This window comes from Lacerta agilis, chromosome 4 (genome assembly GCF_009819535.1).
Source record: "Lacerta agilis isolate rLacAgi1 chromosome 4, rLacAgi1.pri, whole genome shotgun sequence".
Taxonomy (NCBI): Eukaryota; Metazoa; Chordata; class Lepidosauria; order Squamata; family Lacertidae; genus Lacerta; species Lacerta agilis.
This window is the reverse complement of record NC_046315.1, coordinates 21,270,698-21,297,736: the sequence shown is the minus strand read 5'-3', so window position 1 is coordinate 21,297,736 and position 27,039 is coordinate 21,270,698. Positions and strand designations below refer to the sequence as shown.

At 42.0% G+C, this 27,039-nt stretch overlaps 1 protein-coding gene across 3 annotated transcripts in view; it reads left to right on the top strand.

The window, feature by feature from the left end:
* Positions 1 to 27,039, top strand: part of ARHGAP20 (Rho GTPase activating protein 20) — a 75,365-nt gene that overhangs the window by 25,023 nt on the left and 23,303 nt on the right. For all 3 annotated transcript variants that reach the window (XM_033146270.1, XM_033146269.1, XM_033146271.1), the window contains exon 3: positions 24,200 to 24,370. In XM_033146270.1, the coding sequence (XP_033002161.1) occupies positions 24,200 to 24,370 (171 nt within the window). The remainder of the gene's footprint in view (positions 1 to 24,199; positions 24,371 to 27,039) is intronic.

Below are 27,039 nucleotides of genomic sequence, written 5' to 3'. Positions count from 1 at the left end.
GAATGCTGTTGTCTTGCTTGAGTCTTGCTTGCAGGTTTCCCATGAGCATTTGGTTAGACACTGTGAGACCTGCAGTTTTAATTGAATTTTTAAATTTGTATTTTTAATCTGTTATTTTAAATTGATCGTTTTTATGTTTCTTTTGCTGTGATTTTAATTGATGTTAGCCGCCCTGAGCCCGGTTTTTTGGCTGGGAAGGGCGGGGTATAAATAATTTTTTTATTTATTATTATTATTTTAACAGGATGCTAGACTCGATGGGCCACTGGCTTGATCAAGCAGGACTGCAGCCTACCCATCATCTGCATTGTGTGGCAAACAGGTTGCACTCTGGATGTTGTGGACTACAGCTACTACAGTATTATCTCTATTGGCCATGTTCACAGGGGCTGATGGGAGTTGAAGTTCACAACATCTGGAGGATACCATATTGGTTAGTCCTGATCTATATAAACAGCACGATAGGGTACTGTACAAAGCACAGACAAAAACACAATAAAATTATAAAAGGACAAGCCAGCACATCAGAATAGAGATATGGAAAAACAAAGCAAGAGCAGCAGAGCAGGTCAAAGAGCAAAATTCCCTAAAAATTTCCAAGAAAAAGAAGTACTGATCCGGCACTGAAATGACAACAATGTTGGCACCAGCTATTTTGCAAGGAGAGGGCATTCCACAAATGGGACAGCACCACAAAAAACATCTTCTGTGCCACTGAATGATGAGAACACGATGAAGAGCCCTCTCTGAAGATCTGGATCTGGTAGGAGATCAGCATATAGAGAGCCAGTTTCCTCATTTTTGCTCATCTTTTACTTGGGTCTCCAGCTGTTTTCCATCATCCTTGACCACTGGTCCTGCGCTAGCTAGGACTGGGACATGGGTGGTGCTGTGGTCTAAACCACTGAGCCTTGAACTTGCTGATTGGAAGGTCGGCGGTTCGAATCCCCGCGACAGAGTGAGCTCCTGTTGACTCTGTCCCAGCTCCTGCCAACCTAGCAGTTTGAAAGCCACTAGTGCAAGTAGATAAATAGGTACTGCTGTGGCGGGAAGGTAAATGGCGTTTCCGTGCGCTCTGGCTTCTGTCACGGTGTTCCGTTGTGCTAGAAGCAGTTTAGTCATGCTGGTCACATGACTCGGAAAGCTGTCTGTGGACAAACGCCGGCTCCCTCAGCCTGAAAGCGAGATGAGCGCTGCAACCCCATACAGCGGTACCTCGGGTTACATATGCTTCAGGTTACATACGCTTCGGGTTACAAACTCCGCTAACCCAGAAATAACGCTTCAGGTTAAGAACTTTGCTTTAGGATAAGAACAGAAATCGTGCTCTGGCGGCGCAGCGGCAGCGGGAGGTCCCATTAGCTAAAGTGGTGCTTCAGGTTAAGAACAGTTTCAGGTTAAGAACGGACCTCTGGAACGAATTAAGTACTGTAGTTGCCTTTGACTGGACTTAACCACCCAGGGGTCGTTTACCTTTACCTGCTAGCTAGGAATGGTGGAAGTTGTAGTCCAAAAACAGCTGAAGGACCCAAAATCACCCCAGTCTAGAATGATCAGAAATATATATGTGCAGAATGAGACTTTATCTCTTTGCACTATCATGATTGTTCAGAGACCATCATTTTAAGTTAAGCAACCTGTCTGTACATTTTCTAAGGGAAGATGGTGTACTTTGTACAGGCTGTAACCTTTTTAAAGGTTTCAAGTAACTTGTGGTTTTGAAATATCCTTTTGTAAAGATGTCAGAAATGAAATCCCTATGATAGGCAATATAAGACAGTAGTCTAGAGATGGAAACTACTTGTGCTAAAGGAAGAATTTTTAATAGACTTTATAAATAAATGTATTAGAATCCTGTTTATAATTTGAAGTTTAGATTTGCAGATACTGAGAAAAGATGTGGGTTTTTAGGCATTTCCCTTACTTTCTTCCATCCATGTTGAAGAATACCAAAGATCCATGTTTCATGGAAATCCTGCAGTTGTTTAAATCACAGTAAATGATTTTGACATGTTATTTTATATCCCTGTGCCAAATGCTAAGTATTTCTAGATAACAAAGATCATGTGTATTATCTGGTAATGCAATAGGCTTAGCTCTACTATGGAGGTACAGTGTGTACCCTAAAGAATTGCACAGAGCGTTCTCAAGGGTTTAATCAGAAGACATGTGGATCATCTGAGCTATGTGACTTGAAGTTGATGACAGATCTATTAAATATAAATTGCAAATTGCCAGAAGGCTTTAATTGTCCAGCCCAAGTAGACAGTACTTCATCCAAACTATTGTGAATAACAGCTTTGCCATTCACATTATTTTACATTTGTGTATCATACTAACTCTCTTTTTACCTGGTTATATCTTTTAGAAAATAAACTTTAAGATGGCACCAAACCCTCATTGGCCACCAGTTATATGGGCAATATTCAGGAACTTGTGTTAAACAGTTTTCCCCAGACACACATGTATGCACACTCTATTGTTGTGCTTTTAGATGGGAGGTTTTTAATATTAGCGAATATTCCTCCAATAATGCTATTCTCTGTGCACTCATTTGAAGCTAAGCCCCATTGGAAGTACAGTACATAAAGATGCATAGGTTAGTTTGGGATTACTTAAAAGGACCTCACAACCAAGTGTGCCACTGGTGTGTGTAATAGTGGGGAGAGGTGCTTGTTATATGCACTGAGAAGAGGTTGAGTGCTTCTACATCTCTAAAAACACATAAGACAACCACTGCTATTGAGTTTCAGAAGTTAAAGCTTTGAAAATACAGCACACTGCCCCCCCCCCCCACAGCCACCTTTGCAAGCAGCTGAAGAATTGCTATGTGTAATATTATCACATTGAGTAATTGTGCTATTGTATCTTCAGCTGCAAGTCATAGACAGACCCTGCAGGGAGCTCTACTGAGAGAGAATTACAATAATCTAACCTCATAGTTATGAGGGCAAATGTTGCTCTTATGGAGTTGTCCCAGGATAAATAAGGATATGACCTGCACACCTAAGAAAACACCTTTGCTCATCCCTGCACTGGCCTGCATAGTTAGAGAAGAGATATAGCGAAAACCCTGCCTTTTTCTCTTTTGATGTTTTCTTCCAGCAGAAAGCTAATACCTGACGATATATATAATTTCAGTATTTTTCCATTTACTTAGATTGGTAAATCTGATAAGCATGGCGTATGATATGGGAAAGTGTGTGTGGGGGGGGACACACCCAGAAAAATAAAACCACAGCCATTCTCATGTACTGAGAATATATTACACTCCAAAACTTGAGCATTTTAGCTCTGTGATAGGAACAGCTTGAACTTCTACCCTTGCTACTTGGTTTTCCCAGTTTTGTTTTCCTCACTACCGTAATTTTTCTCCTGTCCATACCCCTTGTAGCAAACTTCAAATAGCAGTTTCCTGTTTGAGATGTGCTACCTGCATCCTGGAGTGCAGGGCTGACCTAGGAAGCCTACTATGTGCCAAGCCAGTGCTTTGCTCCCTCTTACATAGACCATATGGTGTGGTTGGTGCTGTCATGCGGCAGGATGTTTTTACCCATGTGCACAACATTCTGTGCATATGGAATTGACATGCTAGAGAGAAAGCAGGAGCTCTTCTACATTAAACGTTCATGCTTCCCACATAACAATCAGAACTCGTGGGTTAACTTTCTTTGGAATGTTTCTTTAAAAAGTTAACCCTTGAGTTTTGGTGGTTAATGTTGGAAATGGCCTTGAGCCCACTCAAGAAACAAATGGCAAAAATATAAGCAGTCCCATTCCAAGCTTGCTTCATTGGAAGACATAACATTGCCCTTTCTCAAAGTCAATGTGGCTGATATTTCCCTGTGACTTTAGTATATGACGGCTGGATCCTGAAGAAGAAAAGATAATAGAAACAGATCTAGCTATGTATAAAAATGTGGGAGTGGGCAGAATGCCAGCAAAGCAGGGCGCTTAGTCCTTCTCATATGAATTCAATTACACCCAGTTCAAATGACTGACTGACAATGCTATTGCACAAAATGAAATTTTGGATCCTCTAATTCCTGTTTCATTTGGGTCAATTATGATGCTAGTATGGTTTTTTTTCCCCTCATCCAAAATTCTGTGCACTTGAACTCAGGGTATTTTTTGTGCAATAATGAGATAAATTTTCATTAAAACTGTTAATAAGGGACAACATGAACTCTCTGAGGCCTCCAGTAGGCTCTCTCCTCCCTCCCTCCACCCCAACCTCCAAGTTAACTTACAGACTTGAAATCCCTGTCCTCCTCCTCCTCCTCCTCCTCCTCCTCCTCCTCCTCCTCCTCCTGTGGTTTTCTTCCTTCTGTTTTTGTAGGACGTTTCAATTCTACGGTTATTACATAAAAGTGGCTTATGGCTGTGTTTGTACACCTGGAAAGTGAAACAGGCTTTTTCTACACACACACACACACACACACACACACACACACACACACACTTTTTTATTAAAGCAAAAGGTAGAGTAAGGAAAGCAGAAGGAAGAAAGAAGGTTCCAAAAGTACATTTTCTAAGGATAACTTTGTTTTATCCAGTGTGGATCTATAATCAAGTTTTCTTTCAGCAATAACTTTGCCCCTTCTAAATCAAAGGGAAGATTGAAAATGTTTTGCCCCAGCTCTGAAAATGCATTCACAGAATTAAATTTATAGAATGTTTATTAGACCAGCATTTGACCAGTGTTCCTCATACCAAATAGGACATTAATTGACTTGTTGAAGAAAAAGAGTAGAGCTGTGACTAGCAGAATACATCTCCAACCAAGGAAGTTTCTGAAACTTTTTATTGGAAAAGTAGAAGGGTTCCCAGCTAAGTGACCCATTATATACATACTGCTTCTAAATGGGCTTAAAATGAATTATTTGCTCTGTGTCTGCCTTTTTGCACAGCAGGTGAGTTTCAAGAATTGGGAAGACTGACTTTGTTGTCTTCTCAACCAACCAACCAATGCAATACTTCCAAATAAAAACCTGCTAAGGTTAAGGTTGTCAACAGTCCAGTTGGCATATATTTGAATGTCAGCCTCACCCACCAGTCTCTTATACCAGGTCATATGGAATCTGGGTCATTCTGCATTTACCACAGCTAGCAAGAACAGAGGAACTGATTGAAAGTGAATAATCACTTTAGTACAACAGAATAATTCCTATCCAGTGGGACATGTATTTAAAATATTGTCTAAAGCTCTACAGACGAATCAAGGTTATAGTTATTCATGTTAAGAGCGCATCCACACTGCAGTTTATTGTGGACAATTTGTGCTTGGAAGTTTTCCCACAGTATCCACACAATACCACCCTGGGCTCCTCTGAGAGAAAGAGTGGGGTATAAATTCAATAATAAATGAGAGTGTGTTGTCATCAGAATGCTAGACCATACTTTTTTGTTTTGTTTAATCTGGATTTTCCTTTAGTGCAGAAAATCTGGTGAGGTAGAAAAATAACCTGATATACTTCTGTAGTCTCTGCTGCTGTGGAATCTTCCCTAGCACACTTTTTGGATGGGCTGTTTGTCAGGTGTGTGGTGATGGTTTCAGGGAATAGAATCTTTTGCCACACCCGTATGCCTCTTTACTCCTCGCATGAACAGATTTGTCAAGCTCTGTAATTATAAAACACAAGTCTTCAGGGGCTGCTTAGTGCTCTTGAGTGGGGTTTGTGGATATTCTACTCTTTCTGCAAATTAAGATAATGCCTCTTTCTTAGCCTTCTCCAGCTGGTATTCAGCATCAGTTTAAAGCACCCAAGGATCCAGTTGTGCTGCTGGGAACGGTGAGAGGATTCAAATAACTCTTGAGCCACCTCTAAATGCTTTTTAAAACTTCCTGAAGATTGTTCTGCAGTAGGAGAACAGATTTTTTGGACAACAAGAAGAGGCAAGCATCTCTGTGCAGCAGAAAGCCCTCTTGCCCCCTCTAGCTGGTTTTAATGCCCACCCAACCTTTATGATGCTACAGGTGACTCTTGGCATTACTTAATTTATAAAAAGATTGAGATTGGCATATGAACACACCACACTTAGAGAAAGAGGCAGCTCCAGAAAATTGTAAACATTTAACAACACTGACAGGACTGATTTAAAGCTTTAACAATACTGACAGGACTGACTTAAAGTTTATAGAAAGCACCGATTTACAATTAACATAATTTTGTGATTATCAGAATTATAATAGAGAGTAAAGAGGGGAAATATGAAATGCAATTAAAAAGATATAATTTAAGGTAATCATAGGCTGGGAGGGAGGGAAGTCGAGTGCTCGCAAGAGCAGAATATAATGTGAACAAATTGTGTATGTTATATTTACCGGTAAATAAAATGGAAACTTAATAAAAAAGTTGTGTTTTTTTTAATAGAGAAAATGGCAGCCCCATTTGCTTTTATTGTATTTTTAAAAAAAGAACAAGCAAACTAAATAGAGCCATAGAATCATTGAGTTGGAAGGGACCATGAGGGTCATCTAGTCCACCTCCCTGCAATGCAGCAATCTTTAGCCCAACGTGGGACTCAAACCCACATCCCTGAAATTAAGAGACTCCTGCTCTACCAACTGAGCTATAATCCTACAGGATATGGGAAGGGGAAGTGATTATGGGGAGGGACCAAAAGCCATACCTGGGATATATTCTGTCACACTCCATGCACTGGTGTGGACAGCCCAAATCTCAAAGTAGCAATGGATATGTTGATTGAAAAAACAGAAATGCGCAGACTCTCATGTACGAAATGCGCTCCCAGCAACTGTAGATCGGAATGACTCATTTGCAAAATAAGGCCTCTGCCTGTACAGAGTCTAATTCTGTGGTCTTGATTCGACCTTCCAGAGGCTGTTCAGTCTTTTAACGTTCACTTTGAGTTCCAGATTCCAGCCTGGACTTCAGTTGTATTGAAAGATTTCCCTGGCACCAGTGGTGGAGCTAATGCTTTTTCTGAAACAATGGCATAGGAAATGTATATCATACTGTGGAATATGGCATCTGGCCTGTCAAATGGAATTGATTAACTAGAAAAGAGAATCTCCAGTTCAGACAAGCTGCATATTGCATATTTATCTGTAGGGGCTTCAGTGGTAAAAACAGAACTTCACAATACTGCAAACACCAAGGCATCTTCTTCCTATATCATAGGAAGGAGAACTGTCTGGTTGAGGTGCCAAAGGTTTCCCATTTGTAGATCTGTATCCTAGTTTGGAAATTTTGAAAAGTAATTTTAACCCAGTTTTTTGCAGTTTGTTTTACTTGCTTGTATACATTCATATCAGAAGCGGCTTTGTCATGCTGGCCACATGACCCAGAAGCTGTACGCCGGCTCCCTCGGTCAGTAAAGTGAGATGAGCGCCGCAACCCCAGAGTCATCCGCAACTGGACCTAATGGTCAGGGGTCCCTTTACCTTTACCTATACATTCATATGGTTGAGATGTTAAACAGTGATGAAGAATAGGGTTTTGGTTTTTTTAGAAAGAAGAATCTAACCTTTTTCTTTCCTCTTCTGAACGCTGTTATTTGGGTTCAGGATCTAGTTGTTGTGATCAACATGGAAGAACAACAGAGAGATCTTTGTGCTATTTAAAAGACATAGATTGCTATTTAATTGATGTAATAGTTACGGAAATGCTGCATAAGGTGACTTCTGCTATGAATAAAACTTTAATGAGAGTGGTGGTTTGGGAACAGAGAGTCGATTCTTCTGCAGTCTCTCGGCATACATCTCTCTTTCTATATTTATAAATCATCCTTCTGGCTTGATAGGTATACTCTGTAGACAAGTTGCTTCTACTCTTTGGCCTGGTTGAGTTCAGTGTTTGGGGTGGGATCGATGCCCTCTGAGTGATCGCTCCTCCTCCTTGCTACTGTTGGTGCTGCCCATCCATTTGTCCTCTTCCTTCAGGCCCAATTGCAAAGCCGTGCCAGAGGGAGAAGGTAAGGCAAGTGGGGCCTCCTGCTACTCACCCAAAGAGGATAGCAGGTGAACAGGCAGCAACAGCAAGGAGAAGCAGGGCTGGATTGGGCTGATGGGAGTTGTAGTTTAAAACATCTGGAAGGAACCAGGCTGGGGACAGCTGCTCCAAACAATGGAGGATTATCTGTGCTCATGGATTTTGCTGCTTAACTTTTTACTACAGAACCTTGAAAGCCATTTTCATTTCAGTCTTGGATTCTTTCATCTTTCTAGTGCTTAAAATCTTTTTCCAGATTCCTCTAGCCACCTCTTTTACTTTTCACTTCAAACATTAAGCACTGTGCTCTGGCTCAGGACTTCTCTCTCTCTCTCTCCCTCTTAAAAAAATATTTTATGATTTTTCAATTTTATACATTTTAATAATTTTATAACCATTTTAACATTTCAAAACTTGACTTCCTTCCCCCTCTTTCTGCTGTTCCTAAAATTAATTTTTAATATTTTTTGCATATCTAAATTCACTTAATTTCCTCATTTATTCATCTACTTTAAATATATACTCTTTTAAAACTGCAGGTTATTACAATAATCCTGCCAATGTTCTTATCTGTTTACAGTTTATTTGTAAATATTCAATAAACCATTTGCATTCTTTTATAAAATGTTTGTTATCTTGATTTCTTATTTTTCTAGTAAGTTTCGCCATTTCTGGCTCTAGGCCTCTCAAAGCACACCTGTTCTGAGGCGTGCCAGAAAGGCAGGTAGACTTATGGCTCAGGACCGCAATACCTCAAGGACCCGCCTCTCTCTATAGCAACCTACCCGGACCCTGAGATCATTATCTGAGGCCCTTCTTTATGTGCTGTCTCCACGAGAGGTTTGGAGGATGGCAACATGAGAACAGGTCTTTTCTGCAGTGGCTCCCCGTTTCTGGACTGCTTTCTCCAGGGCTGTTCGCCTGGCGCCTTCATTAGGCTATACATCTTCAGATGCCAGGCAAAAATGTTCCTCTTCAGCGAGGCCTTTGGATGATTAACATCTTATCCCCCTTTTAAATTTGGGAGGGGATGTGAGGAAGGGAGAAGAATTGGTTTGTTCTTATTGTTCTTGTATTTTGTGCTTTTATATTGTATGTTTATGTTTGTGAACCACCCTGAGATCAGCGGACAAAAGGTGGTACAGGTATACAAATTCAAATTACAACAACAACAGTATTTATTTACTATATTTTCACCATGCTTTTCAGGCAGTGATTTGAATGTGGAGGGGAAGGGTAGAGGAGAAAGTCAGTTCTTCAAGGCCAGAACAAAATGGCGATCCATAAGATGGCTTTATATCTGGTTCAGGCCAGTTCGATCTGTCTGTTGCTGGTGTTGTTGCTTGAATAACAACAGTTGGTGGTTCTTGTTCCACCAACCGATGGATGGCACCTGGGTGTTCTGCTAGTATCCTTTTGAAGGATACTGTCATTTGGAGAGGAGTTGCGGTAGAGCGAGTAGGGCGGTAGAGTTTGAACGAGTTAGGCGGTGGAGGTAGTGCGAGTTAGGCGGTGGAGGTAGTGCGAGTAAGGCGTTAGAGGTAGAGCTGTTTCTTCTTTGATTGTTGCAGCCACAGTGATCTTTCTGGTAGAAGCAAAAGTACCTTCCCAGAGATCCTTGGTCCCCTGAGAAGGAGAATGAGTAAGGCGGCACAGGTAGAGTGAGTTTGAAGCTCCCTGTTGCTGTTCCTTCTTTGATTGTTGGAGCAACACTGATCTTTGGAGAACAGACAGTCACCATTTGACATACTGGCTTTATTAAGCTATTTTGCAAGGTGTGTGCAAATAAATGCTGATTTCCAGTGGTCTGGCAGATCCAAGCTTTTCCAGATGTTGTTGGGAATTGTTTTGTTTGGCTATCAGATTCTGCTTTTTGTTTTTTGCTCATGTGGATAATTGGTGTTTTTTATATCACAGAAGTTTGTACTTCTTGATGTGCTGTTTCAACACCAATAAACTTATGCTGATGATGAAATCCCGATTCCTAGCTGCATCTTTTCCAAAAAGTGCTTGTATAATAGTGGCAATTTATTGTCAATTCCTTTCCTAATGATTGCTAGAATTGAATTTGCCTTTTTCACAGCTACCACACACTGAGTCAATGTCTTCACTGAGCTTTCCACTATAACCCCAAGGTCTTGTTCCTAGTAAGTCACCATCATGGGTGTAGCCAAATGGGGGCAGGGAGGGCAGTTGCCCCCCCCATCAATAAAACTCAATAAAAATACATAACAAACTGAAGTTCTGTCCCCCCAAGCAAAAGGCCTGCCTCCTCCAACAAAATCCTGGCTACGCCCATAGTAACCACCAGTTCAAAACACATGAGTTGTATAGGTGAAATTTAGGGGGATGTCCTAGTTTTCAACAGGAAACTGACCCTGAGCCCAAATACTGCTTGATAGGGGCCCATAGCTGCTTTTTCTTCAAAATAAGTGCTCAGTTTTTAGCACACTTCCCCTCAGAATGAATACAGTTGTTTGACCAGTCTCTTGCCTGCTGCCCTACATTGGCTCTCTAAGGAAGATAAAAATTCAGTTTTCATCTCTACAGGTAAAATGCATATTTAAAACTAAATTTTAAACTGGCAACAAAATGTACCGGTATTTCAGGCACAGAGGGCTGTGTCCTGTCTTAGTAGTGAAGAAGGGCCTTGCTGAAGGGCCCTTTCTTTTTTCTTTTCCAAAATCATAAGCTTTTTTAATCACAGAAGTACTTCGATTGTTACAGATTTGCCATTGTTAAACAAAAGGGCTGCATTCTTGGAATGAGGCTGTCCTAGAGCTGAAGGGATCTGGTTGATGGTAAAATTTCAAAACAAGGTTGGCCGTCCTTAGGAGAGAGGAAGTTCGATGCTTTTCTGCATCCGTGTACTGTCTATTAATAGTATAATACAGCGACTTCATTGGAAATCTGAAAAGTTATTCTTATTTATCCCAACTTCTCAAAAGAAAAGAATCAAAACAAAAAATAGCTGGCATTTTTAAAATAAAATGTCTCACAGAGCAATGTTATTTAGGCCTACTCAGACGTAAGCTCCACTGAGTACATTGAGAATTACTCTCAAGCAGTAGCGGGAGGTGTGGCCTTTGGGGGAGAACTTACCTGACCTGGCAGGTGAGTCAATACAGCTGCTTACTGGGAGGGTGGGGTAGCAGGAAGGGTGTTAAGGTGCAAACACACCAGTAGATCCCAATCTGGCACCCCTGCCAGTGTGTTTGCCCCACGCTGCCCACTTCACCCTCCTCCTCCTCCTCTTCCTCCCAGTAAGCTGCAGCATCTCACCTGCTTGGAGATCAGATAAGCACCTCTTTCCTCCAACACCATTTACTGCTGCTCCCAGGTACCAGTAAGTAGGTCACAATCCTGTGCATTAAATTATAATGCTATGCCCATTAACCCAAGTGGAATATCCAGTGAACTTAGTGGAGATTACTTCTGAGTGACATGATCATAGAATTAGAATTATAGAGTTGGAAGGGACCCCAAGGGTCATCTAGTCCAATGCCCCGCAATGCAGAAATCTCTACACACAGGCCCCCATCCAATTTCAAACCATACTGGATCCTGCTTAGCTTTGCAAATGCGCCGGCAGTTTTATTGCTGGTCTCAGACCTTTTAAATAACTTAAGTATACTTGGCCCCTCTGTTTTTAAATCTGTGTTTTAGTTGTAGGCGGTGCGGTGAGTTTTGCTTATGTTTACATTCACGTAGTTTTCAACTTTATGACTTTGTCTTAAAAAGAACATAGTAAAAAAACAGTAGCACTACTTCCCTATGAAGAAGAAGAACTAAAAGATGGAAAATCAAGTAATTAAACCATTCTCCTTCACAGGATTGGAAATGGACATTGGGGCTGTTAAGAGATGCTGTTCATCACTAATCTCCCACCCATGTACATCAGGAGACACTCAAACGGGATGAGCCTTAAAACAGGGTTTAGTTACAGACACAGGAGCCCTTAGAAGTTTTAACAGCATTTTACCTGCCCACATTAGACAGGCTGATACTGGCACTGTCTTTTATTAGAAAAAATAGCCACAAATCAGATCAGGGATGGGAAGGGAAGCAAGAAATGGAAAAGAAAGAAACAGGGGGAAGCTACAATCTGACAGCAATGCTGTCTAGTTGGCTCCGTAAAAATAAAGAAATGGCACAAAAGGCCTAGTGTGCTGGCCCCAGGGGTTTGTCCGTGAAGCGAGGTCCAAGTCCAGTCCTGGGTCTAGGGGTCCAAAGGAGGTCAGTCCGGCGGGGAGCGAGGCAGGGAGCAGGTCAAGGTCCAAGGCAGGTGCAGGCACAAGGTTGCAGGTCGAGCATATGTTTGCAACTAAGTTGCTCACGCAACTTGGGCTGGGTCTGGCTGGCTTTTGTCTGGCCCTATGCTTAGGGCAGCCCTGATCCTCCAGAGACTCGCCTCTCCTCTGGGCCTGGAGGCGAGCACTCCTCCTGTAGGCACTTAGCTCCCTTCGCCTCTCTGCCCTGAGCCTCTGTAGCTCAGGAGAGGCTGGTGGGTTACTGGACCCAGGGGCTGCCTCAGCTTCCTCTGAAGAGGCTGGGAGTGGAGCACCTGCAGGCAATGGGTCCTCCCTCCCATCAGGAGCCAGAGCAGACTCTGCTGATGCCTGCACCTGGGGATCCAGCACAGGTGGGGATCCTTCAGGCTCAAGCCCTGGCCCCGGCTCAGCTGGTTCTGGAGGCGGGGAATCCTGTGCAGGCTGGGATCCCTCAGCTTCAGCATCAGAGTCTGACTCCCAGGCCATCACACCTAGTGTGGAAGCAGCAAGTCTTCTCTTGCAGCCAGGAAGAGTTTGTGATTTATTTATTTTTTGTAAGCTTCCCAGAAGTTTCTGGCTGGTTCCTGTTGACAGCTGGATTCTGGACTTGATGGATTTTTGGTCTGGCCCTTTGAGGCTCTTCTCATGCTATGGTTTTTCACCAGGCCAAAATGGTTGACCAGTCTTAGGGAATGATAGTTGTCATTTATGGCCTTGTCTCAGAACATGAATTTGCTTGAATTAAGCAGGACTTGTTTGTGAGTAAATCTTAGACTAAGATCTTGGTCACAGGGAAGGGATATTTCTATGTAATGGGGATAAGGACCTTTTTCAGCCAATAGCCACATTTCGTTTTGGGCAGCCTTCCGGGGGCCACTTGGGCAAAGCAATGGATGTGCATCTTACATTTGCACAATAGGCTACATTCCAAACAAGCAAGAATTCCCAGTTCCCAGTTGAAGGATGCCTTCCAACCAGGCAAAGGATCCAAGGAGGGTGTGGCCTATGGAGAGTCCTGAGGTCCAAATAGAGATGCCTGGAGGGCCAAATTAGGTCCCCAGACCTGAGGTTTTAAAGCAGAGATTGGATTGCCGTCTGTCATTGATGCTATAGCTGAGATTCCTGCATTGCAGGGAGTTGGACTAGAGTAGGGGTCCCTTCCAACTCTATCATTCTATGATTCTATGAACTCTAATGTGGAAGTGAGTATATATAAGGATGTAATACTCATAAGATGTGGTCAAATGGATTAAATGTGTGTGTTCTTGCAATTGTGACACCGTCTTCAAGTGCTCTATAAATAGCTGTGGTATATGTTTACTTTTGCCATATTCTCCTGTCCTCTGATACCCAGTTTGGAGGTTCATTATAAGATAATGACTTTGAATGCAAATGATGTAGCAGGCAGGATTAGTTAATTATCAGCACTTTGAAGTCTGCTAATAATGAGAAATCAGTTTGGTTGCTAAGATCCAGTTAGTTACATGTTTAAGTCACATTTCTTCAAATAAGCTTTGAATTAATAGTGCACCAAAGGTTTCTTCTCAAGAGGAATTGTTCTGAGAATCTGAAAAACTCGCCATGAAATAGAGCAGAGGCTGCCATCTGCTCATCAGAATAATCTTTTTCAGAGTGAACTTGACCTAGCTTTGTCATCTTTGGATAATACCAAAAGAGAGCGTCACAGCATCGGTCCTCTCAATATGTGGCATGAAAACGTTATTTGACACAGACTGGATAGTAAAAGAATTAGAGCAGGAATAAAATAAACTCAGGCGGAATGAATCGTACATTAGAATATTGTGGTCTAAGTGGGTGTAATGGGCCCAGTGGGTTCTGTTTGGCAGTGTTAGGGTTATATAGGTTAGCTGATGCTGGGTTCCCCATCTTAAGTTTTCCCATTTCTGTGGATGACCATCTGTCATGGATGCTTTAGCTGAGGTTCCTGCATTGCAGGGGGTTGGAGCAGATGACCCTTGGGTCCCTTCCAGCTCTTAAGATTCTATGATGTATAAAGGAAGGAATACATGAGTAATTCAAGTGGAAATGGCAACCATGGTATAGATATATAGCTGTTGATGAAACAGTATTTAGTTTTAAGTATTTATTCTAAGTTGAGAATTCTCCTTATGAAAACTAACTACCGGTAGGTTGGGGGTACCAGGGTTTTCCTGTTCTAGTCCAAGTGCATGATAAAAAGTTCCCCCTTCCGCAAGCACAGACTTCTGGGCATGTGGCATGACTCCATTGCCTGCATTGCTCATAAAATCATAGAATTGTAGAGTTGGAAGGGACCCAAGGGTCATCTAGTCCAGGCTTCCTCAACCTCGGGCCTCCAGATGTTTTTGGCCGACAACTCCTATGATCCCTAGCTAGCAGGACCAGTGGTCAGGGATGCTAGGAATTGTAGTCTCAAAACATGTGGAGGTTCGAGTTTGAGGAAGCCTGAGTCCAACACCCTGCAATGCAGGAATCTCAACACATGGTCTCTCATCCAATTTGAAACCATACCAGGCCCTGCTTAGCTTTGCAAATGTGCCAGCAGTTTTATTGCTGCACCTCTTACAAAGGTTAGGACTCTTAATAAGGCTACCCAGTGGTCTTCATGGGGGAAAGTGCATGCAGCATATGCCAAAATCAACCCTGAGTGGCCTGCATTTGCACAGTTTGTCCAATTGCCAGTGCGGATGACTAATTGAAAGGTACAAGTTTGGTGTGTCTGGTGGATAAGTTGACAGGTCCAACTTAAGTGGGGAGGAGGAGAAACCAGGTTTGAATTCTTCAGACATGAATGCAACGGTTCTGGTGCTAGGAATGGTAGCCAGACATCTTTAATTTACCTTTATCTTGCTGCCATGATAGGTGTCCCTTGTGGAATATGGATTGGAAGTTCCTTTTGTGTCCATCAGCAGTGCTGGAAACAAAAGGTATTTTTCTCCCAGTCGCCTAAGATTTTCCCCCATTCCCCATCACTTGATGGGTGAATGCCAACCCATGATAGAATTATCACCAGCAGCTTGACTCTTATTGTTGGGTACTTGCCTAAGTTGATAAGAAGAAGAGTGAACCATTGTTGACTCAGCACGGGGATGATTGTTTATATCAGTTTCACACATTCAGGTAGTAGATGACTACAGTTGTCACTCAAAACTAGTGGCTCATGCCCCTGTTGCAATAGTGAGGGTTTTCTTTGCACAGAAAGGCTTATTCCATTAGGTTGGAATAAAAATATATGAAAGCAAAGAGAGAGAGAGAGAGAGAGAGAGAGAGAGAGAGAGAGAGAAGTCCTGTGTAAAATTAATTGGAAGGTGGTTTCCGTCGCATATCTAGATACAGGTAGATATCCTTAACTGTATTACCTGCTTCTGTCTTCCTGTTACAGTGGTGCCTCACAAGACGAAATTAATTCGTTCCGCGAGTCGTTTCGTATTGCGAAAAATTCGTCTTACGAAGCACGACCATAGGAATGCATAGGAATTTAATTCCCATAGGAATGCATTGAAATTTTCATCTTGCGAAGCACGACCATAGAAAAATTTGTCTTGCGGGTCACCTAAAAATCGCAAAACCCTTTCGTCTAGCGAGTTTTTTGTTGTGCGAGGCATTCGTATTGCGAGGTACCACTGTATCTTCCTTTCTCTCCCAGCCCCCTTTTTCAGTGCTAAAAAAAATGGGGAGAAGATACTCTTAGATGGAAATGGTTTTCTCTTTGAACAGTATGTTTTTAATTCTAAGGGCATAGGTTGGGGTGGAGAATCTGCTAATAACAACCATGATACTTGGCTAGAAAATATATTTTCTAGTTTCTTTAGACTGCTAAAGCTTCTAACTGTGCAACATACCCACTGCTTCCTTTGATTTCAAAGGCATGGATGCTAATAATAATAATAATAATAATAATAATAATAATGGTGATAGTTTACAGAATTTCTATTTCCAAGGGTTATACAGTATACCCGGTTTCTGCCCAATTAAATTATTAGCATGGGGCTCTTGCAAAGCAGAACGGGCAATTTGTGCTGAGTTGAGCTGAAAAACACAAAGTGAATGGAATGCCACGGTTCTCCATGGTCCTTTAAGGTGGGAGTTGCTTCGGCAAATGAGACACATTTTTTAAAACAAAACCTTGCTGGATTGGACCAAAGCTCTGTTTCTGGCAGTGGCTGCCTGGAGGACGCTTCTGAGAGCCTTGCAACTTCTGAAGGCAACAATTCTCTCACTGTTCTCTATCCCCAGCATCTCATATTCAGAGGAATATTATAGGCTTGTAAGTAGTTATTTGTGTGCTTGCAAATGGCTAAAAATTATTGTCTCTGTTTTGTAGATGGCTTGAATTCAAATGTTCATGGTGCTTCTCATCATAGCTGTCAACCTTTCCCTTTTTTGCGGGAAATTCCCTTATTATAGCATTGGGAAACAACAGGGAGGATTGTCAGCTATGTACAGTGGTACCCCGTGTTATGTACGCGATCTGTTCCGGGTCGCACGTACGTAACGCAAACGAACCAAAAAAAAAAGAGAAAAAACCCAGAAGTTTGCGGGGTTTTGCGCTTCTGTGCATGCGTGAAATGCGCAGAACGCTTCTGCGCACCCGCGCATTGCGCGCGCTACGTGGAGGACTTCCAGGTCGTGGAGGTGCGTAACTCGAACATACGCAACACGGAGCGTACGCAACACGAGGTATGACTATATATAGCAGTGGGGAACAGCAGGGAGGGTTGACAGCTATGCTTCTCATAGATCACAATGTTATAATTACCATATGGGGTGGGGGACAGCGAGGCTTGTGGAATTCTGGCTTGCCTAAAATCAACTAGTTGCCTTGTGGCTAAGGGAGGTTTGAACTAGGGACTTTGGCACACAACTCAAATTTTTGTCTGCTGTGCAGAAGTAGTACCACCAAATCCTCCAGGGCAGCCCTTAATCATTCTTCATTCTTTTAAAAGTGCAATGTTACCCAATCTAGATTGGCTCAGTGTTGTTCCATTTCCCAGTATTTAACAAGTCCATTGCTATTCCTTTGCTACACTTGATTTCTATGCCTTGTAGATTGCAAAAGCCCAGTTCCAGTTTTGCTTCAATGGATGTTGATGCTAGTGCTTCTATTTACAATTATAGTAGGTTAGTAGGTTTCTAAGAGGCGTCATGATTTCTTGGTTCTGTTTCATCTAGCAATAGATATTAAAATGTAGTATTAAAATAAACATTTTGGCGTTCACATAATAAAGATATTGGTTTTATTTAGAAACACTGATGAAAGCTCTGGAGGAAGAAACTGTCTGCTTGTGGGCTCTTGGTTTAATTTTACTAGTGCAGATGATGTCACAATGATGTGAGACCGACAATGTTTGTTTTCACTCTGGTCGCAGCAGGATGTTCTCTTCAATATTTAGCTGCTTCTTAATGCTGGGCACAGAGTTATCAGTTACCCATATTACACAAAACCTGACAAAGCTCTTTCAGGATGACTTCAGTACCTGCTAGCTAAGTCAGAGGTCAGGAAGTCACATAATGAGGCAAAGTAGGGAATGGGTTTAGGCGAATGACGGATTTTGCCATGAAGCTGCATTGTGCAGAAATCCTGGCTTTGACCAATGGTGCTGTCCAAGCAGGGCTTTGGGGTCCAAGGCCCTATTTAGTTAGCAGCATGACCTGAAGGGCTACCAAATGCAGTAGGGTGGGCTTAACCATATTGTTAAGTAAGTGAAGTAATAATAATTACCATGGAGGGGGGTTAAACTGTTACATACAGATTCTAAAATTACTTATTGCACCACTGTCTTTCCCCTTTTGGAAGTTTCCGTTTCACCAGATATATTTTAAAAAGGAAACAAAGCTCTGGTTGAGAATTACACTGTCATTTGGGGAAGGGCCATGAGCATGAATTGTCCACATCCAACATGACACACTCCTTGCCTCCTGTCATTTTCTATGTTCTTGGAGCAAGTTGGCTAAATCCAGAAACTGGGGAGGTGAAGTTTTTGTCAGACTAAAGCTGTCTGTCAAAATAACTTGGGGCCAACTAGATCACACTTGTTTCTCCTTAAGTAATTAAAGGACCTGGGAAATCCAGTTCTCACTCTGAAGGCAGCACTTGAGAAGGAGAGAGTTATCCAATACCATTGCTGTATAGCTCAGTTGGTTAGAGCATGGTGCTGATAACACCAAGGTTGCAGGTTTGATCCCTGCATGGGACAGCTGCATATTCCTGCATTGCAGGGGGTTGGACTAAGATGATCCTCGGGGTCCTTTCCAACTCTATAATTCTATTTTCCTATCTTGCAATTCCCTGCTGATAGCAGAATGGAGATTGCTCTCCTCACATACAGGACTGGGGAAATTAGGAAAAACTGGTACCAATGGCAATTCCCCCCCCCCCTCGCCCGCAAAAAACCCCTCCAGACTGTGTGGCTAATCTCCATGTTGTCTGCTTACCGAGTCCTGGGGTGGGCAGTGGTTTTGGCACATCACAACAGGCCCTCATCCTGGGGAAGCAATGCTGGGCTAGGTGGCCAGCCTTTGGGAAATTCCCAGGCTGGTTGCTTGGGGATAAAGAGAGAATTGTCCTCTACAGTGAGCATGGCCTTTGCAAAGATATCTGGGTCCCTTGTCCCTGCAGTCAAGGAAAAACAATATACAAAGCTCCCTGCTACTTATTAAGTGCAGGTGTAGTCTGGACCTCAGTCACCATCTTCTGGGTTTCTGTCAGTGACTTTCTGTTGGCCATCTGCCCTGCTGCCCTGGAACTAGATTGTATGTCTGAATTGTGGATAGTATCCAGGTGCTTCAAGTGCTAGGGTGGTCCTTGGTTCAGTTCCAAGGGTGGCAGCTGCTATTTTAAAAATATAACCAAACAGTTATAGGGTTATTTAAATTTCAGGAAAAGGTCATTCAGAGTTGACTGACTTGGTGATGCACCAGCCAGCAGCAGGGACAAGTGCAGAGCAGGTAGAACTTTTGCCATCTTCCTGCTCTGCTTTCACTGCTGCTGCCTCGGAAACGAGGAGAGAGATGCTGAAGGAACCTTCCCACCTACCTCTACTTTAAAGCAGCTGGCCTTGATGTCAGACTTCTTGATGGGTGGGGAGAAAACGAAAAAGTCACTGGGTTGATGTGAATGTTTTTTGGGTGAGAGAGGGGGTGTCAGTGTTGAGCTTTTATTTTGGTCTGTTAGTGGGTGGGAGTATTGTTTTGTTTATTGTTTGTGTACTTCTGATGTTTTTTATTATTGTTATGGGGTGCTGGTGGGTGTTTTTTAATTTCCTCAGTATATCGTATGGCATATTCATGGAACTGTAGAATTGAAAGTGACCACGGGGGTCATCTAGTCCAACCCCCTGCAATGTAGGAACCTTTCACCCAATGTGGGGCTCGAATCCACAACCCTGACCTGAGATGAAGAGTCCCATGCTCTTCCAACTGAGCTGTTCCTCACCAGATGTATTAATGTGTCATATACCCCTACTCACTGCTTTTCAAGGTATAATGTAAGTCACTTGAGCCTTTGGGTGACAAGCAAATAATAAGTTTAACAAATAAATAAAAAACATTGAGATGAATTAAGCAAAAACTTATCTCAACTAGAAAAATTAAGGTCTCTATCACACACACACAGAGCACTAAAAATTCAGGGGTTCTGGGAGAACAAATAATGTGATTTAACTGACAAAACCTTTGTTTCTCTTTGTGTTTGTTTTTTTTTAAATAAGAATACTTAAAATACTAACAGTTGATAAAGAATTGTAACACCCTATCCCATGCTTAATAGGCAAGTCCCAAAAAGCTCAGGATAAAAGCACAGGATGTGCCCCTTTCCCTTAGGTCAGCCCAATAGAATTACTTTGAAGTTACCTTTGATAACAGTCCACCCTGATGCCTGCTGATGCTCTCCAACTTGCTTGCTGTTGGGTCCCCAGTGGGTGGTGGAAATGGAAAGTGGCTCTTCAGTGATTCACTCAGCCACTTACCTCAGCCTGTGAGCTTACACCTCCTCCAGCTGTTTTGGGACTACAACTCCCATCATCCCTAGCTAACAGGACCAGTGGTCAGGGATGATGGGAATTGTAGTCCCAAAACAGCTGGAGGGCCAAGTTTGGGGGTGCCTGGTGTAGACAAAGCGCTGGAAGTGGAAGAGGGCTGCTGCCCTCATGCCCTGCTTGTGGGCTTCTCATAGATAGGCATCCAATTAGCTACCATAAGGAACAGGATACAGGACTTTGGCACGGGACTTTATGCCCAGGCTTTTCTTATGTCCTTAGGATATTGTATGATTTATTTTGTTGATGGAGAAGATTACCCATCAAGTCAAAGTTGGTAGGAGCCAAGCCAGTCTGGCATATTGGCTTGGTTGCTTCCCCCGCCCCCCTTAAGTATACAGAAACTTCAGCATGATTTTATCTTAGGGTCTAGTAAATATGCTTCTGTTTATGTATATTCTAAATGGTTTGGCTTTAGTTCAAGCAAATATGTTCTGAATGTTTTACTTTGTATGAGTTGATCTCGAAATGAGGGATGAGAGCAGGCTTCTCAATTCCTCCCTGTTTACATTGCTATTTATTTTGGAGGATTTTATTTTATTTTTGTAAATGGTGTTGTTATCTGTACATGCCTGGAACGTGGTGGTGGGGGTCCTCAGTTGGTGGCATTTCTGTCCATTTTCTTATTTTATGAATAAAGTAAAAACAAATACCGGTAGTTTGAAAAGAGAGAGAAGAACTTTGCTGCTTTACACCCTTTGGTGCATAATATTTCTCGGTCAAAAGTTCCACAGTACACTTGATTGAAACTTTTAACCCTTTGACTTTGCTTTTTTTATTGCATGCTACTTTCGCTTTAATAAAGTAGCTCTCAAAAACTGCACACAGCCTTTGGCCCCATTTAAAGCATTGGTTTAGCAGTTAATCTCCGTTCCCAGGGAATTCTTGGAATTGTAGCTCTGTGAGGGGACTAGTCTTTTGATAACTCTCAGCACCCTTAACAGATTACAGTTCTCCGGATCGTTTGTGGGTAGCCATGACTGTTTAAAGTGATATTATATTGCTTTAAATGTATACTTGCTGGATTCTTCACACTGCACCTGAAAAACCTCTTTATGCACATTTGTGCTTCTGGATAATAACGCAAGAATTAAAAAAGGAGGAATTGCTTATTATCCCACTGGGGTTACAGTTACTATTTGTGAACGTCCTGAACCTTGGCTGTTATAGGATTTCTTATTAATAAAGGCTTGCAAAATTGTTCACATCACCTCAACTACCCTTTCCTCTTCTTGTCTCTCACCTCCCAGTTTGAGCACACTGTTCAGACATTATCACACCATCCAGTTTAGCATGTGAAATTTGAAGCTTTAATGATTTCTGCTTGCTTTTGTACATAATATGGGAGACTTGCCAGGCAAAAATCGAAATGAGAGCGAAAATCTCGAATACATTGTGCAACCAAAGTGTACCCTAAAAAATAATTCCATAAATGCTGAAATCCCCATTATCTTAATAATCTGAGTTCAGTACCCTGGTATGGCCCAAATGCACGAAGCAAAGAAGAGTAGAAAAACTTATTTGCGCATTTACTAATTTTTTTTAAATGAAGAAAAGAAAAAAGATGATAAATTGAGGGTGTCCCTGTTTTTGAAGTAATGTCCCTATGTCTTCAGAAATGGGTACTTTTTTTCTACTTGAGCTTGCTTGAAGGACTGCTATTTATTTCTAGTTTTCCCGCTATACATATTTAACAGCAGAATGCCAAGCAAGAATTCAACAGATGCCATTTCCTTTACACTTTAGCTTCGGGGTTCCATATCCATACGACTTTATCAAAAAAAACTTTGAACATCTGCTGTGGAATGCTAGTGTGTTGCAGAGGATTCGGGGGTGTTATAAGATTGCATACATAGTTAATGTGGGGCCCACTCTTTTGGGCCTCCCTGTTGATTTACATGAACTGAACATGCAACCTAGAACACGCTTCATATTCTCTTGCAAACAGGAAGGTCACTAGTGGTGGGCAATCTTATTCATTGTTATTGATCTTCCCACTGAAGGAACCCAGCTAAGTTTGGAAGGAACCCCAGTGTTTCAGCTATTGACTCATTGTCATAGAGGCCTTCAAGGTGCAGACGCCTTCCAGAAAAATAATGTGGTAATGGAAGGGGGTTGTTGTTCAGTCGTGTCCGACTCTTCGTGACTCCATGGTTGCACCATCCAAATTCAAAAGTTGTCTCAAACTGTAATCTGTAGTGTTTTAGTCACACTTGATGAATTGCACATCATTGATAGCCTTTGTTTAGTCTAAGGGCTGCAAATCCCATCCATTAGTGGACACTAGTGGTGACAACAGGCCTACTTTTCATTATTTAGATCAGGCATGGGGAACCTGTGGCATTTCAGATGTCCCTGGATTACAATCTTCATTCCCCAGGGATGAGACTAGGAGTGCCTCTTCCACTGGCTAGCCTTACAGGGTCTATCTACATCCATGATCCACCCTGGATGAGGGGCCACCCCACTTTCCCCAGACCAGCCCTGCTTCATGAGTGGAATGGTCAAGTTTATGAGAGCTCTGAGCGAACTCCTTTTTTTGCATAACTGTTTCGCCGCCCCCCCCCCCCATTTCTTTTCCCTCTCCTACTTTCTTCTCCTTTCTGTTCTTTCTCTTGCCATCCCCACTCTTCCTTCTATCCCACCCGCTCTCTCTAGCCAGGTGGGGGCAGGGAGAAATTTCCTGAGCAGCTTTTTGACACGGTTATTCCTGATGATTGACTATGCTGGCTGGCTGGGAGTCTCACAAAATCCGGAGGCCACCTGGTTTGCCTATCCCTGATTTAGATTAATAGCATGGGGTGGAATAAGATAATGAGTACCCAGATTGGGACAGGGTTTCTTGATTCACTTTTCTCCTCTTTTGAAGATTTTAAGCAAGGAGAAGGGGGCCTGTGGTATATGGAGAGAAGGGTTTTGTCAATTTTGCATAGTTGTTAAAAATGGCAGATCTGATCCAAACTGGATATTAAACCTGTTTGCTGACCAAACTGGGGATTAACTCACACAGTCAGCAGTTAATCTCTGCTATTTTATGATTTCACCAGTTAGATTCACCACTGTAGAGGTGAAAATATTCATCAGACTTAAAAAATAATAAAATACAACATTTTTGACCCAACAAACAAATGATAAGGCTGGATTCTCACAGTCAGGCAGCAACTATCTGCATCCTCCCTGTGGTTGTAGTTTGTGTCCTCTCAGCACCAGCTGTTAGGGTTTCCCAAGTCAGCATTGTCATTAGACACCTCTGAATAATCCAGCTGCACTCAGCAAGGGCCATAACAAACACCAGGATGGTGAAGCCAAGAAGCATCCAAACACAGCATGAGTCTCTCCACTCAGGGAATGTTCCTGCAAAGTTCTTTGGGTGGTCAGCTGTTTCAATTGTTGTTGTTCCCAGTAAATAGGATTGGGTGGGGAAGGATGGAGGATTCTGCGAAACTGTGTGCACAGCCAGATGCAGAAGAGGGGTATGTGTAAAAATCTGGGTAAAAGAAAGCTGGGGACAAAACTGGGTTTTCCCAAAGGTAAAATAAATATTGCCCCACACATCTATGATACCAATAACTAAATCAAAACTTGGATAAAACTCAAAAATTGGAATTTAGCAAATTTTGATGGTAAAATTAACACTGGAGGTTGGGTGTCACTGGTATTCAAATAAGAGTTTGTGGGGTTTTTTTCTAAATAGGTTCTGAGTGTGACCATTTTAAAAGATTTGATTTTTATTTTTTGTCAGAGTTTGGAGGAAATCCTGTTCTGATCCCTGAAATGATACCTGAATTTCACCTCCGTTCTGAGTACATGAAACTTGCTTGGTTCTCAGCTGGATTTCAAATTTGAAATGGTTTCTTCATTCATACTGCTGTGTGGACAAGGGTGGCATGTGGATTCTTTGGTTCAGCTCACTCTCTTGCTTTCACATTTGCTACAGGGAAAGTTGCTTCTCTCCCATCAGTCCAGAGACATGTCCGCTGGTGCAGTCCTTCCTTTGTCCCAGCAGAACATTCCTTATGGATGGACATGTGCAGCTGAAGACGGGCCTACAGACCCAGGAACGACACCTTTTCCTCTTCACAGATATTCTTGTGGTCGCCAAACCCAAGTAAGTCCAGTGCTGAAGAAAGGACTCTCTGAGATTCCTGATACAGTAATTTTCTTTCTTTACAAACTACTGTTCTGGGGTTTGAAGCTCAGAATATTCCTGTAGTTGACTGGTTATTACTGTTTCTTTAGCCAGATTTATTACACCTAATAAATAATAATGGGGATAGCTACAGCCACTGTTGACTTGGAAGTAAAAAGTGTGTCCAGTTCTATTAACAAGAGTGCACTTTTTGCACATGGCACTTAAAAGGAGCCCTTTTATTTAACTTGCTTAATGTGTCACTTTTGAGCATTGTTATTTAAAGCTTTCACAAACAAATCCATGTGTAACAGAGGAACAACCAGCTCATTTGTTGTTGCAATAGGGCCCTGTACAGTTTTTAGTTACTGCAAATGCAAATGTCACCTAATAATTATTTTAATAATGTGAGAACCACCCTGCTTTGCTGAGAACTCTGATCCCTAATTTAAGCATGCATTTTTAGCACATTGGAAACTCAATCAGTCTGTGACTTTGGGCTAAAGAAGGCATAACTGTAGTTCAGGAGTCAGTTGCAGCATTGCATTCCGTATCACCTCCCATCTTCTTGTAAGAACTTAGCCACAACTGTAGCTGTTTCCAGGGAAGAAGCTTATTGCTTGGGCAGTTGCACTGGTGGTGAGTGCATGAATGGAGCCCATGCAAGCCCATTCATGGTGGGCCTGGGGGTTTGCTATTTTATGATTTCATTGTATTTATAAATTGTGCATTTGTATCCGTATTTACGGTAGTTTTGTTGTATTTTTTGTATTAATCTGTTCACTGCTTTGGAGGCAAAAAAGTGGTATATAAATAAACCAGTGATGGTCCTACCTACTATACCAAACTTCCCCAACCTGGTGCCCTCCAGATGTTTTTCACTTCCACCATGGACGATGGGAGGACACCAAATTGGGGAAGGCAGTACAACACTTACTATACGACATCAGGCTTTTTCCTTCTTAGCTTCTTGCTCACATATAATCACATGTGAAAGAACCCTCAAGGATTGCCTGAAACCACAAGCACTACAGGAGGCTGGAATGCTAGAGCTCCAGCTTGTAAATTTGATTTAATTTGTGTATGGCTGAGTGAATAATCCAAGCTCAGTGTCAAGCCTGACTGCACACAGACGGCTTCCCAGACTCCTCGGTGCTCTCACCTTCTGTTTCGGAGCATCTTCCAAACAGGTCTTGCTAATGCAAGATCGTTAAAGCAAAAGGGTGTACTCGTGATAACAAAGCAGAGAGTGGTATTGAATGAAGTTTTATTCAGAGCAGACCCATTCAAATGAATGAACATGACTAAGTTACATCCATTACTTTTAGTGGGTCTGCTCTAGTAAAGTTTATATGAATACTACTCACTTAAATAAATCTATTTATGAGATAGTTATCAATAGGATCTCTCTTTGTTTTTAAACCACTCATTATTAAGAACTAGATAGATTTCCTTACCTGAACTCGCAGTCACTTGAACTTGTTGCAAATGCACTCTGAACCCCAAAGCCAAATTAAATAAGGATTTTATTAAAAATATGAAGGAGACAAGAAGGGAAAATAGGTTGGTACTTTAAGAAAAGAAACATGAAATACCAAACTTTTCCGTCTATAAGACGCCCCTATGTATTAGACGCCCCCTATTTTTTTGGGAGGGCTCACATTTAAGAAAATGAGCATTTGGGAGGGGGGATGCCGAACCAAATGTCACTCACCCAACTGGCATACGCTAACAATCGCAAACAATGCAAGCCAAATTGCTGAAGTGGCAGCCAATCCAAACCAGCCCTTGACGCATCCACAAATAATCCACTCGATTGACAAAGCAGCAGCCAATAGAAAAGCAGCCCTTGCAGCAGACACCATTCACCCACCCAATTGCTAGATCCTGCTTGCAGAGGCAACTACCCATGTATAAGATGACACCCACCCCACCCCCATTTTTTTACTTTATTTTGTAGTAAAAACCCCTCATCTAATACACGGAAAAGTAAGGTAACTAGTTAATCTATGGAAAACATTGCATGTAGCCTTGTTACAGTCACAGATAGGGTCACCCAATGCATCCTTGATGGTCAAAAGTGGGGATAAAGGAATATGGACATCATATCCTGTATTTTTCATGTTCACACCCAAGTGGCTTTGATTGACAGACTGCCTAGCACAACTAATGTGCTGAGGCACTCGTAACATTTTTGAAAGCCAAGAAGTGAAGAGAGCAAGGTGTTAATTAAAAAGGTGATTGCCAGGTCTGTTGCTGATACACAGGATATATAATCAGAAGAGGCAGGAGTTACGTGACTCGGTTCTTGGGAGGAATGATGACTTACATGCCTTAAAGAAAGAAATTCTAACAGGGAAAATCTGCATCTCCATGACAAAGTAACTGTTGATGTTTATCAGAATACCAGACTTCCATATTGCTTCTGTGCAAAATTTAATTAATTTCAGGCGGAACAGTTCTATATACGTTTACTCATAAATGCAGGATTGCTTCCTCTTGTTTCTTTTGCTAACTTGTGTTCACATTCTAATCCACTACTTTAGATCTTAGTATTTTTATGTTATAATCCATACCTCTGAGTCTGTGTGTCAGCCTTCTTGCAAACTGCTGCATTAAAGCACACAAGAGGGGTACAGACTGAAATC